At 39.9% G+C, this 16,759-nt stretch overlaps 4 protein-coding genes across 6 annotated transcripts; 3 read left to right on the forward strand and 1 right to left on the reverse strand.

Moving 5' to 3' along the window:
* Nucleotides 1-2,083: 2,083 nt before the first annotated feature.
* Nucleotides 2,084-5,079, forward strand: LOC148933621 (G-type lectin S-receptor-like serine/threonine-protein kinase RLK1). The gene is made up of 4 exons (XM_089060779.1): nucleotides 2,084-2,136; nucleotides 2,275-2,641; nucleotides 2,871-3,030; nucleotides 4,613-5,079. The coding sequence occupies exons 1-4, from the start codon at nucleotides 2,084-2,086 to the stop codon at nucleotides 5,077-5,079; spliced, it is 1,047 nt and encodes a 348-aa protein (XP_088916905.1).
* Nucleotides 5,016-6,544, forward strand: LOC125220889 (G-type lectin S-receptor-like serine/threonine-protein kinase LECRK3). Its single transcript, XM_048123021.2, has 2 exons — nucleotides 5,016-5,726; nucleotides 6,057-6,544. The coding sequence occupies exons 1-2, from the start codon at nucleotides 5,301-5,303 to the stop codon at nucleotides 6,402-6,404; spliced, it is 774 nt and encodes a 257-aa protein (XP_047978978.2). The 5' UTR covers nucleotides 5,016-5,300; the 3' UTR covers nucleotides 6,405-6,544.
* Nucleotides 6,545-10,878: 4,334 nt separating this feature from the next.
* LOC125223135 (uncharacterized) lies at nucleotides 10,879-14,229 on the forward strand. Of its 3 annotated transcripts, none has more exons than XM_089062771.1 (5): nucleotides 10,879-10,949; nucleotides 12,537-12,596; nucleotides 12,680-12,777; nucleotides 12,862-13,178; nucleotides 13,698-14,229. In XM_089062771.1, exons 2-5 carry the CDS (start codon nucleotides 12,588-12,590, stop codon nucleotides 14,099-14,101), a joined length of 828 nt encoding a protein of 275 aa, XP_088918897.1. In that variant the 5' UTR covers nucleotides 10,879-10,949; nucleotides 12,537-12,587; the 3' UTR covers nucleotides 14,102-14,229. The 3 variants fall into 3 exon arrangements, with proteins under 3 accessions (XP_088918897.1, XP_088918898.1, XP_088918899.1); XM_089062772.1 differs by lacking the exon at nucleotides 10,879-10,949 and adding an exon at nucleotides 10,965-11,081; XM_089062773.1 differs by lacking the exon at nucleotides 10,879-10,949 and adding an exon at nucleotides 11,095-11,233.
* Nucleotides 14,230-14,316: 87 nt separating this feature from the next.
* LOC125223134 (putative transporter C405.03c) lies at nucleotides 14,317-16,449 on the reverse strand. The gene is made up of 3 exons (XM_048126137.2): nucleotides 15,564-16,449; nucleotides 15,044-15,467; nucleotides 14,317-14,726 (listed from the first exon to the last, which is right to left on the reverse strand). Exons 1-3 carry the CDS (start codon nucleotides 16,074-16,076, stop codon nucleotides 14,428-14,430), a joined length of 1,236 nt encoding a protein of 411 aa, XP_047982094.1. The 5' UTR covers nucleotides 16,077-16,449; the 3' UTR covers nucleotides 14,317-14,427.
* Between the last annotated feature and the right edge of the window lie 310 nt (nucleotides 16,450-16,759).

The following is a 16,759-nucleotide window of genomic DNA, read 5'->3' on the forward strand; positions in this document are numbered from 1 at the left end:
TTTTTTCTCTCTATTGACGTGGTACTTCTATTCTCCACTGACAATACTTTAATTACTTTTTATTTCTATGTATCTCTTACTTTATCAGTTATACATTAAAACTTGTGCACAACCAAAAGTACATATTCTTATAGGATCGGGGGAGTATAAACTATAAAATACGGTACTATCCACAACTTACTTTTAATACATCTATTCATAGTAACCTTTCAATAATCAAAGTAGACTATTTATTTCACTCATATACCCTACGTTAATTAAGTCGAGCAAATTATGAAAATCTATATCAATCAACATATGATAAAATATTATGAACGGAAAAGGTATTCTTTACATGTTTCTAATGGGCCCGAGCCTTGGCTGGGCCTGGGCGGAGCCGGTCTCTAGCATAGTTGACAACTCTAATGCAAGAGACATTTTTGTACTCCCTCCGTCTCACTAAAAATAATCTACTTTCTTTTTGAATTTCTCATAACTAAGATGATCTATTATAAAAAATGAAAACACATTCATCTCTACTTTATTCTGTCTTATTTTACTCTCTCCACTTCACATACAAAATAAAACTGTATAAATTCTCATGTCATCCAAAAAAAAAGGGCCGTCTTCCTTAAAACCGTGGAAATAATATACTCCCTCCGTCCCAGATAATTCGTCTTAGTTTTTCATTTCGGTCCGTCCCACATAATTTGTCTCACTTCACTTTTACCATTTTTGGTATTGGACCACATATTCCACCAACTCATTACTACTCACATTTTATTATAAAACTAATATATAAAGGTAGGACTCACATTCCACTAACTTTTTCAATCCCCTTTTCATTACAATTCTTAAAACCCGTGTCCGGTCAAAGTGACCCGAATTATCCAGGACGGAGGGAGTAATGGTTTGAGTATGGTAGGGAGCAATATTTATGGGATACACTGTTCTATATTCCCTCCACCACTGATTAAGCAATGGAGGTTGTGGAAAGTCAAAAGTCTTCCCATTATCTCCCCTACTAACTCTCAGTTAATGATAGCATATATCACTTCCCATTTCCCATCTTCCTCGAGCTGCAATGGCGCATTTCCCTTCATGTACTATCCTACTCTCTACAGTACTTATTGTGCTCACACGTTTGATTTCTTCTCAAAATATACCTGTGGCTGTGGGCAACGACGGACGTAGGTGGGGTCGGGTGGGGTCGACCGACCCCATCGCCGTCCGATGAGGCTGCCGAGAAACTTCATTTTTTTGACCTCCGACCAAACGCAACAGCATCTCCGACCCCACACAGTAGATCTCCACCCCATGGTTTGGCCTTCATCGGAGTAACGAGAGGACGAATCAGTTGGATTAATAAGGAGATATTGGGGATGGAGGAGAGAAACTGTAAAAAATAGGAGTAAAATTGATATACTCTAAATAGATTAAACAATTCCCCACTTCTTAATTTATTTAATAGTAATAAAATTAGATGAGAGGGCATCATGGCCTATTAAAATATAAAATCAGTCGGTTTCTTTTAACATACATATTGATGGCTTAATTGGTTGAATTACTTAGGTTATCACCATAAATCCATTATCATATAGTATATGTTATTAACCATAATTTCATTCTATTTTTATTTCATTTATTAAGTTTTTAAAATTAGTTATCAATTACCAAGTGATTATTATTTTTATAATATTTTCTTAATTTTTTTTTACATAAGCTGCAAAAATATGATGGGAGGTGTATATTTAATAATATCTTAGTACATATAGAGAGGGAAACATTTAATTACTACTGTTATAAATGAAAGAAATATTTGAGTAGATTTTGTTGAATATAGATATTCCTATGAAAATATCATTCATAACAGAACATATGACTGACTATATATATATATGATTTGAAATATTTTTTAAATAATTATTTGTTATATTTTTTATTAATTAAATTATGTTTTTAAAACAATTATTTAATAATAATAATTATTATTATTATTATTATTATTATTAATTGTGTATTATATCCGACCCCACGAGCTATATTTTCTGGGTCCGTCATTGCCTGTGGGAACCAGTTTGACTACAGCCTCAAACTCCGATCCATGGCGCTCCTCCCCTGCCGGAGACTTCGCTCTCGGCTTCCAACTGCTTCAAGGCAACGATAATCTATACATACTCTCCATCTGGTTCGACAAGATCCCCAACAAAACCATCGCCTGGTTCGAAAGAAGCAGCTACCCGGTGCCGCGTGGCTCAACGCTGCGCCTTGAGGCTGCCTTCTCTACAACACCAGCATCGGCGGTCAAGTCGATCATGCCACCTTCAATGATACCGGAAACTTGGCTCTTCGGCGGAGAAATTCCTCTATCATATGGGAGAGTTTCAGGCATCCAACCGACACAATATTACCCACTCAGACTATTGAGTTCGTCGTTTCCCGGAAAACTGAGGCTAATTTTTCCACGGGGAGACTCTACGCCACTGTCAACCATGAAGGAGATTTCTTCTTCTACACCATGAGCGTGCCCTCGAATTCGGAGTATGACGTTAAGTACTATAGTAGCTATGACGTGTATTCTTCTCCCAACGCTTCTGAGGCTGCCATCCGTGTTGTGTTCAGCAGCGAAGCTGTGATTTATGTCGTCCAGAGGAACGGGCAGGTACAAGTTATTAGCCCTAGTTCGATTCCACCGTCTTCCGATAATTACTATCGGGCGACTCTAGATTGGGACGGAGTTTTCACACAGTATTATCATCCCGAACAACCCGGGTTGGCAAGTTGCAAAGTCGTGGCCAGATGACATCTGCGTCAGCATCCTCGGATTGACAGGTGAATATTGACATGGATATGATCGATATCATTTAGTATCTACATGCTTGTGAATCTAGGTCGTTCCCAACTGCAAATATTTGTTGCAATATTTGTTGCAGCAGGGGATGCTGTGTAGATCAAAATGCAATATTTGTTGCAATATTTTGCCTAGCAGGGGATCTCATCCCGTGAATCTGGTACATGATCGGTACATACCAGCAAATGCAAATATCGTCTGTAATTAAATGTCTCATATTTGACTGGTGCAGGTTTTAAGAAGTTGTTTGATTTTACGTAGTAAAGTGGGTAGAAAAGTTAGTGAATTGTGTGATCTACTTTTATATATTAGTTTTATAATAAAATATTAGTGGAATGAGTTAGTGGAATGTAGAGTCCACTTACCAAATATAGTAAAAGTGAAATGAGACATTTATTGGCAGATAAAGGAAAAATGAGACATTTAATGGCGGGCGGAGGGAGTAATTACATTGGCATGGCTATGTTTACTACATTTTGCTGAAAATTAGTACTCCCTCTGTCCTACAATAAGAGTCTTATTTTGTTATTTCGGTTTGTCACACAATAAGGGTCTTACTCCCTCCATCCGCCATTAGTAGTCTCAATCCTAAGTGACACGGGTTTTAAGAAATGTTACGAAAAGTGGGTGAGAAAAAGTTAGTGGAATAGAGGTCTCACTTGTATATATTAGTTTTAAATGAAATGTGAGTAGAATGAGTTAATGGAAGGGGGGCCCTACTACCATTTATGGTAAAAGACCGGGACTCCTATTCGCGGACGGAGGGAGTATTTCATTTTTCCATAAATGGTAAGCAAACCTCATATTTCACCAACTTATTCCACCCACAATATTTAATTGTAAAACTAATATATATAAATGAGATTCATATTCTACTATGACTCATTGACTCCTATTGCCAGATGGAGGGAGTATATTTTTATATAATTTTAATTATTAATAGGAGCTCTACTTGTTTCGAACAATGTTAGTATAGGCTCGCTCAATCAGTGAAATCAAGGAAATCTGATACGAGCATATCTCCTAAAATATTCCCCATATCTATTATTTAGTTAGTCAATGATTTCCCATATCTTTTCATATATTATTAGGATCTTTATTTTCTTGTTCTCTAAGTCAGAGTAGTTTATAAATAGGAGATATTGTATTCTTCTATGACATTCAAGAAATATCAAATTATCTTATTTTTCGTTTATCATATTTTAATTTCTTTGTTTGGTTTGATCGACGGGCAAAGCTCCCACGACTACCGTATATCCTTGACGCCGGATTGATCGTCGGGCAACAGCTCCCGCGACGTTCGCCTAAATTTGTCCTCAATGAAAGCACCAAATTGTTAAGGATGAAGTTCCTTAACTCGGATAATTCGCGTTGAACATCGCGGGAGCTGTTGCCCGACGATCAATCCGGCGTCAAATTTAGGGATAAACGGTAGTCGCGGGAGCTTTGTCCGTCGATCAAACCAAACAAAGAAATTAAAATATGATAAACGGAAAATAAGATAATTTGATATTTCTTGAATGTCATAGAAGAATACAATATCTCCTATTTATAAACTACTCTGCCTTGGGGAACAAGAAAATAAAGATCGTAATAATATATGAAAAGATATGGAAAATCATTGACTAACTAAATAATAGATATGGGGAATATTTTAGGAGATATGGTCGTATCAAAATCCATGCATATTATTTTACTCCACTTAACAAGACCTTGTGCACATGCACTGAATTACAACTAATTCAACTTCAGTTTTAATTACTACTCCTATTTTTTCAACAGGCAGCGGGGCGTGTGGCTATAATAGTGCGTGCGAAATGCAAAACGCGAGGCCCGTCTGCACATGCCCGCCAGAGTTTTTCCTGGTTAATCCCCTTGATCGGAATGGCGACTGTATGCCTAACTTCCCGCAGTTTTGCAGCGGTAGTGAAACAGAAAATGGTTCATTGCCACAAGACAACGAGTACCGCTTGGAGATGATAAGTGACATCGATTGGCCTTTGAATGACTACCAAAAAATCAGTCCGTGCAGTGTAGAGGAGTGTCAAAGGGCTTGTCTGGATGATTGTCTCTGTGGTGTTTCCATACACAGAGATAACAGCTGCTGGAAGAAGAAGCTGCCCCTCTCCAATGGTAAGTCCAAAAAGACTCCCAAGGTATTAAGGCATTTCTCAAGCTGGGGAAGAAGAAGGACATTACTTCTTCTTCACTCAATCCGAGATCAAGAAAAGACCACCGGCAAACGCTGAACGTTGTGATATCAGTGCTTTTAGGCAGCTCAGCCTTCATCAATTTCTTATTTATTACAGCTGCTTGCCTCCTCCTCAAAAACAACAAATCCCTCAACCCTTCGTCGTCTTCAAACCTATGCTGCTTCACTTACAAAGAGCTCGAGCTGGCCACGGATGGGTTCAAAGGGGAGATTCCACTCGGTTCCCAAAATATAGTTTCTGTGAAGAAGCTGGACAGGATGTTTCAAGATTCCGAGAAAGAGTTCAAGACAGAAGTGAACGTCATCGGCCGGACTCACCACAAGAATTTAGTGAGCATGGTCGGGTTCTGTGAGGAGGGTCTTCATCGTTTGCTCGTGTACGAGTACATGAGCAATGGGACACTAGCGGACTTTCTGTTCAGCCATCTGCGGCCGAGCTGGAGCCTCCGGGCTCAGATCGCAGTGGGGATCGCAAAGGGGCTGGCGTACTTGCACGAGGAGTGCAGCACCCAGATCATCCACTGCGACATAAAGCCTCACAACATACTTCTTGATGAATGCAGTATCGCCAGGATTTCGGATTTCGGGCTTGCTAAGCTTTTGACAATGGATCAGAGCAAGACGCTGATGGGTATTCGGGGCACCAAGGGCTACGTTGCTCCTGAATGGTTCAGGAACACACAGGTAAGAAGATTTTTTCTATGTTTTGTTTTTACAATAGAGATCTCTATTTGGGATGCTACAAGTTTTAATGTGATATTGGTAAGGTACAAAAGAGAAAGATAAAAGTAATTGAAATAGTATTAGTGGATAATAGTAATGTGCTATAAAAAAATGTGTCTGAAAATATAAAGTAAGCTAAATAAGTGTGAAGGACTAAAGTTTTAAAAGTTACAAAAGGATAGTAGTACTATTATTGGGGAAGGGGGAGTATTAAACAATACTCCATAAGAATAATATATTGGTAGAGGGCTTAAGCCCCCTTCTTACATAAGCTTATGTCCACCATTGCAGGTTTCGGCAAAGGTTGATGTTTACAGCTTCGGAGTGATGCTGTTGGAGATCATATCGTGTAGGAAATCCATCCGGGACGACCTAGAGTTTGGAGACAGCGAGAATCCAATCCTAACGGATTGGGCTTGGGATTGCTTTGTGGAAAGAAGATTGGATGCATTGGTGAAGAACGACGAGGAGGCCTTAAGCGATGGGGAAGCGTTGGAAAGATTCGTCATGGTTGGACTTTGGTGCATTCAAGAAGATGTATCTCTTAGGCCAACCATGAAGAAAGCCTGTCTAATGCTCGAAGGAGAAGTCGAAGTTCCCGACCCAACGAATCCATTCTCTTTCACCCCGGTTATTTGACGTAAGGACATCAACAACCACATGTACTATATATATACTATTCATAAGTCATAGAAATACTACTTTCTTTATAACATTTGCACCTAGTTGGGTTCGGTTTATTTAACTTATTATTATGGAACGGAGGAAGTATTATCCTTTTAAAATGTAATTAAAAACAAAGTAAATTGGACTATAATTTAGTCTATAGTTTGGTTTTCTATTTAAATAGTACTGTTGCGTATGATTCCATTTTATTTTTAAATTATGAATAACTATTTATGCAAAATTGCAAAAATAGGATTTACATGTTTAATTGCTTAACTGTTTAGTATAAAGTTCATTCATAATCGAATTACTTAATGCCATAATTTCATGGAAAACATTAATTTTTCAACAAATCTAGCAGCTCTACAAATATCTTCCAAAAAGAATTTAAAACTCTATTCTCAAATTTCCGAATCTGGCCAAAACATTACCAAAATTAGTGTTTAATCCTACGATAATTAAGTGGAGCAAATTATTAAAATCTATCTCAATCAACATCTGATAAAATATTATGAACGGAAAAAGTATTCTATAATCTAGAAATAACATAATAAAAATCCGTTTAATATTTTCTACTATCTTCTTTCACGATTATGGACAACACAAATTTAAATACAACAATTAATCAAATAAATAAAATAAAGAAAATAAATTATTAAAATATTGCTATAGCTAGTTAAACTAGTCGTAGTTCAAAATGAAAAAATACGCCCGTTTTTCGTACAAATTTAAGAGCATCTCCAAATGCTAAATAGGCCAGCAATAGGTCAGCCATTCTCTCTCCTTGCCACGTCAACAGTACTAAAAGTACACCTGCCACATCAGATTTAGGCCAGCCATAGGTCAGCCGCAAAAAAATAATTCAAAAAATACTACATTTATGGAATTAAAATTACGATTAAATTACGGAATTAAATTTACGACACATATACGGGAAAATTAATTCATTTCATTCAAAAAAAGTACAAAGATTTAAAAAAAAATACATGATTTTTTTTAAAAAAAAAGGGCTTCCACACACGAGCCCCGCCACTCTCTACTCCTCGTCGCCGTCGCCGTCGCCGCCGTCCTCGCCGCCGCTGCCGCCACCCGTGGTATCTAGGCCCACGTCGGAACTCGCTAGCCGTGCCCTCGCGATTTCCAAATCAACCCGCATGCTCTCGAGCATCGAGTGAAGAAACATCTTCTCCGTGGGGTCAGTGGCGGTCCTCCAATCTTGGAAGACCTTGTACATTTGATCCCGCGTATGGTTACGCGAATGGAGAGTGTACTCGAGTGGGGCGGGTGGGAGGGCGGAGGACTGGACCTCATGGGGCGATAGGGGGGATCCTCCCCTCGCAGCCCGTTGCGCCCGCTTTTGTCCAACCGGGCGAGGGCGACCAGCAACTGAAGAAGGGGATGGAAACTCCTCAGCATCCGGGGGGAGGTCGTGGGAGGTCGTGGGATCCGCCGCTGCTGCCGCTGTAGTCGCCGGAATAGTTCAGCCTCTGCTTCTTCGGCCACCCAGCGTCGCACCCCGCCCAGAACTTCTCGGAGTCCTTCAGCAACAAAAAGCACTCCCAGAAGTTGAACTCCTTATACTTCCCCGCCAAGGGGAACTGACTCTCGGCTATCCTTCGGGCGTCCTCCTCATTCTGCCCACTAGTGAGCTGACGGACGGCATTGGCGTACAACGACGAAAAACGGCCGACCGCGGCCCTGATGCGCTCCCACCCCTTCCGGACCTCCTCCCCGCTGAAGTCCTTCCCGTGCGGGCAGTGCCTCCTATAGGCAGCTCTGATCTTCGCCCACATATTGACGACCCGCTGGTTGTTCGCAACCAGCGGATCGTCGCACACCTCCAACCACCCCTGGCCACCCCGGCGTACTCATCCTCCGTCCACTTCCTCCGGCCGGGGGTGTCGTCACCAACGGGCTGCGACGACTCGCCGACCGCCTTGGCCTTCCCCTTCGTCTTCTTCTTCGGCGCGGCCCGCCTCGCTGGAACGGGAGTATCCGGATCCCCGAGATCGATCCACATATCATGCAATGACAGAAGGTCATCGCCAGTGAACTGCGTCTCCACTGGGGTCGACGTGTGAGATGAAGCCGTCAAAAAATCAAGCGAGGGACGATATACCGTGTCCCCTCCCGGTGACCCCTGCATCCCGGGATGCATACCGTGTTGCATCCCTTCCTGCCACATCATCCCCATCATCTGCTGCAGCATCTGCTACTGCATCTGGGGCATACCTCCCCACCCCGGCGCTGACTGCCGCCGCTCCCCTGGCTCCCCTGCCCCCCGCCCGGCATCCCCCACGGCATGCCCCCAGGCATACCTGTTGGAACATATATACTAAAAAGCATTTTTCGAGTTTATTTTGAATTTGATAAATTGCTTGTATATTGTAAACACTCTTCATTTAATGAGAATAATAAATGTTTTCTTCATACTGTGTATTTTACGTTAATCGGTATTGACCGTATTTAATTATATATTAATTTGTATAATTAAAGCGCCGGAAAGTAAAATCAGTCTAAGTCTTCTAAATTGAAGGTTGGGTCGTGGAACAGGTCATCACAGTAGGTGGCCCAACCGGTACCTTGTAGAAGTAAAACTTTTTCACAACCTAGATAGGCTTTGGCTACCTATCGTGAAAGGTTGCAGTGTCCATCCGAAAGTCGTCTTTACCTTGAGAATGACTAGTGACACTGGTGTGGTATAGCATTGAATGGATCTAAAGTATAGACACGTCTTTGTTCCTATCTACTGTAAGACGATGTCTTGGAGATTTAATATTTCCTAATCTTTGTAATAATATAGGACACGTGTTATTTAATCATACCCTACTTTGACTTATCAATAGGTGCGGGTTTTTCGCAACCCAATATTCCTGATATCTTGGGTAGTAGTAATTAATAACTAGTATGGTGTCAGTTTTATTATTACATTGAATCGTGTGCCTGCGTGGTTTGACTATATCACCAAGAGGTGTTCGAGAGAAGTTCTATTATTCGGAAACCCGGCCGGTTTGGATTTAATCCAAAAATAAATAGAAAAGGAAAAAGTATATTTTGATATACATCTCGTACTAGACAAACTCTTGGAAATAAAAAGATATTAATTAATTTAAAGTCTATAGCAGACTACAAATTAATTAATGGATATAGAAAGTCTTAGACACAGGGAAATAATATATTAAAGAGGTTAACCCAGATTGCTTGTAATCACGGATTGGATGGGCGGTCAGTATTTCTTCGATAGTTGCACAAGAAATATTTCATTGACCTTATATTGAATTATGGGTTATAATTTAATTAGTAAAGAAGGTCCAATTGGGGAGGCACAATCCAAGCCCCATAGATCCCTAACCTAGCCCATCATAAACTCTATAAATAAGGATGAAAGGAGAGGAGACAAATACACAACACAAAACCCTAACCTCCACACTTTAGTTTTTTTGTCTTCTCTTTCAAGTTCCTTATAATTTCTAAGAGATTCCTCCCACAAGGAATTTAGATCTATAGAGTTAAGGGTCATAGGTTAGAAGATCTTTGGTCTTGCATTCACAATCAAGCTTCAAGATCTACACATGCAGAAGTAGCAAGCCACTTCGATTCTTTGGAGAATCATTATTGTAAGTATTCAACATCATGATTTAATTTAAATTATGTGATTAATTGCGCAATAATATGTCTCTGCATGTTCTAGCATGAAATTGAATCGACCCACATAATCACCTAAATAGATTCTTTTGTGGATTTATTTAATCTTGCTATTTCTGTTGCGATTATCCCCAACAATACCCCCCCGGTTCCCCCCCCTGCATCCCCCCGGCGCACCGGCCATCATCCCCATCAACTGCCCCCAAGGGACGTTAAACCCCGAGCCCATCTGCCCGCCCATCTAGCCCCATCCAGATCCCACAGGTACCGTGGAGTCTGAGATCCACTCGTCGCTGGACTGGACTCGTTGTTGTGATCCATCGCTCGATGATGCTCTTGTACAGAAAGTTAGAGAGAGAGAAAACTCGTTAAAACAAGTGGTGCAAATGAAAATGAAACTAAAATCGCGTTTATATAGGTTTTAAAAAAAACAAAAAACAAACAAACAAACAAACAAAATTCGGCGCTGGCCGATCGCTGGCCGCCACAATGGCGGCCAGCGCCGAGCGATCGGCCAGCCCACGCCGACCCGCTCGCCGATTTCCCGCTGGCCGCCTCCACTGGTTCGGCTAGCCGATCAGCCAGCGCCGCGAATCGGCTAGCCGGTCGCTAGCCGACCATTGGAGATGCTCTAATACTCCTATACTTTTCCGTTGGAGATGCCTAATAAAATTAGTAAGCAAAATAGAAGTGAGCCAACCGAATAGTTGCGTGTCACATCATAATTGGTGCGAAAATTCTCGAAGCCTTTGGAAAATCTTGATACGTTCTTCTCCATGGTATATAAAGTACCTCAATTTTTCCCCAAGCTTGTGGAACTTACGCTACGAATATTGTTTCGTGTCAGTTTTATTGCCATTCATCTTTCTTCAGGTATGCTACATTGTGTTGTGCCTCTTAATTCTTACCTTTACTTTGTTTAATCTAACTTTGTGCGCCGTCTTTTGATTGACTGGATTTTCCCTCTGAAAATTGAACCACTCCCACCTTTTTCTCTTCATTTTGGTATTGCTTTTCCTCTATTTTATTGTAATTCATTGTATAAAGATAGTTAGTGTGATTATAGATCTGATCAAAAGAGAAGCCTGCGCGGTCGTCTCAGGGATTTAATGTGGATATTTTCGTATTGATTTTTCTATGTGGCTATCTCGAGGAAGGTCTTGTGTTGATAAAATGTGTTTTGATTTGATGTCGTTTTTGAAATGTGGGGGAGTGAATTGTGAGATCTGTCCAATGTTAGAGTTTGTCATCTAATTGAGTCTTAGATTTCATTTTCCACGTTGCAAGTCATGATTTGTATGGATCTGTAGGTGCTTGTACTTTGTGACCTATTGATGATGCTATATTAAGTTGCCTAGATTTGTGATTTCATTTGTTTCGAGACTTATGCTTGGTTTCTTTTTCATTGACTTGCTATTATTTGGCTTATTTCCATTTTGCTACGTCTTATGGATTATAGCAATTCCACATCATTGCATATGATATTTATTACTCCCTCCGTCCCAATAAATACGAAACATTTGGTTTCCGGCACAAGATTTTATGCAGTGTTGTTTTGTGAGTTAATGAAGAGAGAGTAAAGTAAGAGAGAGGGAAAAGTAGAGAAAGTGATGTTTCCATTTTAGGAAACGTTTCATTTTTAGTGGGACAACCCAAAAAGAAAAACATTGCATTTCTAATGGGACAGAGGGAGTATTTCATAGTATGAAACAGTTACTTATGTCATTATATGGGGAAAAAAGAACTGTTCTATCATTGGGTGTACTTTAAAGCTGCTTTCATGTGGCTGTTCTACATTTTCATTGTGCAACAAATTGTTGGTGAAATGCATGTTTGGATTGGTACTGTGGCTAATGAAACTTGGCAAAGTGAAAGTTTTGATAGTTTTTCTGGGAAAGAATGTCAAATTTTCTTGTTTATTTCGCTAAACAAAACCCAACAGGAGTAGCCCATAAAAGATTAATGTTTGAAGTCAGCCAGAGAGCTTAATTGACATGCTGTGTACAGTCTTTGCTTGTGTTCTCTACATGAACTTCTTGCATTCCTCTCTTGTTTGAAAGTTTTGTTTCCTTCATGCAAATTAAAATTATAGAATCAATAAGGTTTATGGTGCTGTTTGTTACTATTAAGTACTCCCTCCATCCCCGATTAAGAGTCACACTTTGACTGGACACGGGTTTTAAGAAATGTAAAGAAAAGTTGGTTGAAAAAGTTAGTGGAACGTGGGACCCACTTATTTATATTGGTTTTATAATAAAATGTGAGTGAAGTTAGTTAGTGGAATGTAGGACCTACTTACCATTTATGGTAAAAATGAAGTGTGACTCTTAATTGGCGACGGACCGAAATGGAAAAGTGTGACTCTTAATTGGGGACGGAGGGAGTATTATCAGCATTACTGATTAATGCCCTTTACTGCCTCCTGAACCTTGCTTGATCTTGGTGTTCTTTTTTTTGTAGGTCAGCCTTTCATCCCGTCTTAAGCATTTTTTTCTAATTGGACCGGTGAAAATGGCTGAGGTATGTCTTATTTGTAATTATTATCGACTAAAATGGACAGCTGTGAAATGGTTCTGTAAGCATACAACTTTATAAACATGCAGGAGGGTTGCAAGGTCTCTTTGAATGTTTATGACCTAAGCCAGGGTTTGGCCAGACAACTATCTACGGCTTTTTTGGGGAAGCCTATTGAAGCCATATGGTATGACGGTTACAATCTCAAAACATCTGTTGAATGTGGATGCCTTGATGTTTCTTGTTGCTTAATTGTTTTGTGATTTTTCAGGCATACTGGAGTTGTTGTATACGGTCATGAATACTATTTCGGAGGTGGCATAGAAAGTTCTCCAGCTGGAACAACTCCATATGGGACACCAATTCGCACGTTCGATCTTGGCGTGACACATGTGCCTGAGGAAGTATTTGAGGAGTACTTGGACAAGATTGGTCCACGCTACACAGCTGAAACTTACAGTTTGCTGACTCATAATTGTAACAATTTTAGTAATGAGGTTGCCGAGTTCCTTGTTGGTGCTTCAATACCAGATTACATCTTGAATCTCCCGAATGAAGTTATGAGTAGCCCCATGGCCCCTCTTATATGTAAGTCACTCATCTATGTTGATCTGATCATCTTAACTTTTTGTTCCCTTATTAGAAATTTGAGTCACGTTCTCTCCCTAACTGTTTGAATACACAAGTAGTGACAGCATGTTTCCATGATGGAATGGGTTTAACTTAAGCTAAGGAAGTAAAAAAAATATGATCTTATCTTTGACTACCGTCACTGCATCTTTGTAGTCAGCTGATTCTCATAAATAAGTTATGTTATGAAGGTGCTGTTTCATAAGATTGGGCTTAAGAAAAGTAACTTTGGAGATCATTGCATGCCATAGCCAAACATGTGTCCCGTTTCATGGTAGGAACCAAAAGTCTAATGATTGATTCAGAATCTCTATGCTTGCATCTGAAAAGGTTTCTGATATTTTGTACTAGTAGGTTCCTGGAGTTGTGTGGGGTCGGATTGATGAGTTAATCTCTCAACACGACACAAATTGAAGGAAGAAAAAAGTTTAAAGATTATAACTGCAGCATAATGTTCTAAATCTGTTTGCTGTGCAGTGCCAATGATACAGAATCTAGAGAACACTTTGAAGGCTGGTGCAGTTCCCCAAGCTCCTCAGTTCAGGACTTCTGCGCTTGCTAGCTCAAATCAGGCGACAGCTGCTGCTTCAAAACCGGCCAATGGTGCTACGTACCAATCGACTAAGACAAAAGATGAGGGTGCTGCAAGGAAATCTGATACAGAACAGATAAAGGCCAAAACGGTTTCCTCTTCTAGCGGTGCAGGAGATGCTGTTGCTGGAGATCCCCTCGGAGATGCTCGAAGTAAAGTCCAAGAGGAGATCAGCAGTGAGTTTGCTGCTATCATGGCCACTGGGACGTTGCATGCAAGTGAGGCTGCAGCTCTAGCAACTAGGAGAGTGATGCAGAGACATGGCCATGTGTCTACGGCACAGAGCTGAAGATAGAATAGACTAAAATTTCACATATGGACTTGGTCACGATGTAATTTCTTAGATTTACAAGGTGACATTACTCTTTTTTATTTTCTGGGTTGGATGGTATTTTAGTATGGTACCTTCACCTTAAATGATCTGTCTCTCATTCTCAACTTTGAAAATCCAAAAATTGTGTTCGACAATAACAAGGCAGTTCAGTTGAGTTATAACAAAAGAAATAACGAAAAAACAATTCTTCTTTTTCTTTTGTATTTCAGTTGAAACGAACTAACTCTATAGTACATGTATCCACATTAATCTTTGTATGTATACACTCTGCAACGAAAAATCTAGTTAGCAGCTTCTGAAAGGCGATTGTCAACATCTGTTGTTGTATTTCCAGTATCCAGTTCAAGATGAGCTTCCCTAGTTGTTGAAAAAGCATCTGAGGGGAAATTAAGACCTGCGAAACCAATCATCACAGCAACAGCTCCGACGTAATCCATCGGATGGGGCACATTCCCAATCAATGAATCCACGATGGTCGCTAACGGTACCTGAATGGAAAGACCTGCCGTTGCCACAGTGGTCGATGTAAGAAGCACAGCCTTGGCCCATAGATAGTCGCTCAGCACATTATCCAGTAAACCTGAATGTAGAAGATTGATGCTTAGAAATTGATATGTGTAGAGAGGTAATACTTTCACCACAAATACAGAGATCAAAAGAAGGTAAATTAGAACAAAACTACTTGATTTTTACTCCTTTTACATCAAAAGCAGAGAGGATAGAATATTTATGTACAAGAGCTGTTCATCATTCATCAAATCATGTGATTGTTCTACCATCATTGTCAAGAATAAAGATGCAAACACAGATAGAAAAGTGGAAATGAGAAAAGGTTTAGTTTAGCAATGGATGACCTCAGAATTTCAACTACAAGCTTGAACATCGATATTATTATACCTTTGCCAACGATTAGACCAAATTGCTTCCTAGTGAGAGTGTTGAGAAGCCCGAGCTTCGAAAACTCTAGAATGAGAGCCACAGGAAAGAAAAACAAGAGGTTGAACAAGCCCAGGAATCCAAGAAACTGTGCCATACTAACACTGCCTTGAGCTTTATCGTCTTCATCAGGCAATTTTTGGCGAATAAGTGTTATATAAGCAGCATAAAATGCTGCAGATAAAAGAGAGAGAACATCTCCCAGTGCAGGATTTGAGGCAACCTCATTCGATCCTGACCCCGAGTCTCCAAGGCTGACAATGATCACTCCCCCCATACAAAGCAGAACACTTATCAGCTTCAGCCAAGTGAACTTCTCTCCCAAAAATACAAGAGCAACTAGAAATGTAAACAGACTGGATGCACTGCTCAGGATGGTATTTGACTATACACCAAAACAGAAATCAAAATGTCACATTAAGCAAAAATCATTAATCAACCGGTGAGATATACACAAAACAAGAATGGACCAAATTCTTACAGTAACTGTAGTGTATTTGAGGGAAAGATTAAATGTGAGCTGTGCCATAAACCAAATGGGGCAGATCAAGATGCTGACTTTAGCAACTCTCCAACGCGTCCAACGCCCTTTCCCATCCAACCCTAAATCAGGCTCATCCCTGACTACTACTACTTCACCATGATCTGCAGCCTCTTGTTGAGCAAGAGCAACTACCCCCTGGTTCAACTCATTCGATATCTCGTTAGTGTGGAGAAGAATGGCCTCTTCTGAAAGCTTAGAGTCTTGCAATGAAGCATCATTTTTTCTATTCAACCAAAAGAAAATGCTTCCATACCTATCCTCCAAATACCTTCCAATTTCTACTAAGGGTATATACACAACGAACAATGAATTGCAAATGTAGGTTACCAGAAAGGGGGAAACGCCCTCATCTACAACTGACTGTACAACGAAACTAGCTGCGATCCAAATTGTCGCAACTGCAAATATGTAAACCAACCCTAAAACCCATCTCCATACTTGGTCTCTCATCTCCCCAATCTTTTCTCAAAACCTCAGATTCGGTGAATATCAGTTTCTCTATTGATTCTGGTTTAGAAATATCTATCCAAACCAAATCAAAAAAAAAGTTATCTTTTTGCCGCAATCTGAGACAGGAGAGAAGAAGAAGCTTGAGATCAATCAAATTCAAGATTTACAGGAGAAAAAGTTAGATGAATATGGTACAAATCGAACACAATAAACCCGGAATCTATTCACAAATTTAGGGGAGGGATATCAAGAAGTCACAAAATTATGAACCTAGACGGCATTGATTGAGATAAAACAGATGATGGATAACAATTAATGGTGTAAAAAGTCAATGCCAAGAATCGAAACAAGTTGGAACTTGGAAGTAAACAGATTGATTTGTTTTTACAGTTTTTACCTAAAATAATGTCAGGAGATTTGTTATAAGCAGGGATGTCAATCAGGCCGGTCTGTCGGGTTTAGGGCCAATCCTATTCGGATTGTGGGTCAATTGGGTGCGGGCTAATCGGGTTGTGATTTCTTTCGAGTTATAATATTAACATGTGATCAATTCAATAAATAAGATTAAAATTAGTTGTATTCATACAATGTAAAACATTTAATTATGATATATTTGAGATATATGCTTAAACGCAATCATAAAAATGATCAAATACTAATATTTGAGATATTTCGTGGAATTT

Source organism: Salvia hispanica, chromosome 1 (genome assembly GCF_029641045.1).
Source record: "Salvia hispanica isolate PSC_SH4W2 chromosome 1, Shi_PSC_v1, whole genome shotgun sequence".
In the NCBI taxonomy this organism is placed as follows: domain Eukaryota; kingdom Viridiplantae; phylum Streptophyta; class Magnoliopsida; order Lamiales; family Lamiaceae; genus Salvia; species Salvia hispanica.

Coding starts and splice junctions, on each gene's coding strand:
- LOC125223135 (XM_089062771.1), top strand. Junction 12,778..12,861: donor AAGCCTATTGAAGCCATATG/GTATGACGGTTA, acceptor GTGATTTTTCAG/GCATACTGGAGTTGTTGTAT. Junction 13,179..13,697: donor CCCCATGGCCCCTCTTATAT/GTAAGTCACTCA, acceptor TTTGCTGTGCAG/TGCCAATGATACAGAATCTA.
- LOC125223134 (XM_048126137.2), bottom strand. CDS start 16,076: ATGAGAGACCAAGTATGGAGATGGGTTTTAGGGTTGGTTTACATATTT. Junction 15,468..15,563: donor TCAAATACACTACAGTTACT/GTAAGAATTTGG, acceptor TTTGGTGTATAG/TCAAATACCATCCTGAGCAG. Junction 14,727..15,043: donor TGGTCTAATCGTTGGCAAAG/GTATAATAATAT, acceptor TTCTACATTCAG/GTTTACTGGATAATGTGCTG.
- LOC148933621 (XM_089060779.1), top strand. CDS start 2,084: ATGGCGCTCCTCCCCTGCCGGAGACTTCGCTCTCGGCTTCCAACTGCT. Junction 2,137..2,274: donor CGGCTTCCAACTGCTTCAAG/GCAACGATAATC, acceptor CTACAACACCAG/CATCGGCGGTCAAGTCGATC. Junction 2,642..2,870: donor TCGTCCAGAGGAACGGGCAG/GTACAAGTTATT, acceptor TTGTGAATCTAG/GTCGTTCCCAACTGCAAATA.
- LOC125220889 (XM_048123021.2), top strand. CDS start 5,301: ATGTTTCAAGATTCCGAGAAAGAGTTCAAGACAGAAGTGAACGTCATC. Junction 5,727..6,056: donor AATGGTTCAGGAACACACAG/GTAAGAAGATTT, acceptor CCACCATTGCAG/GTTTCGGCAAAGGTTGATGT.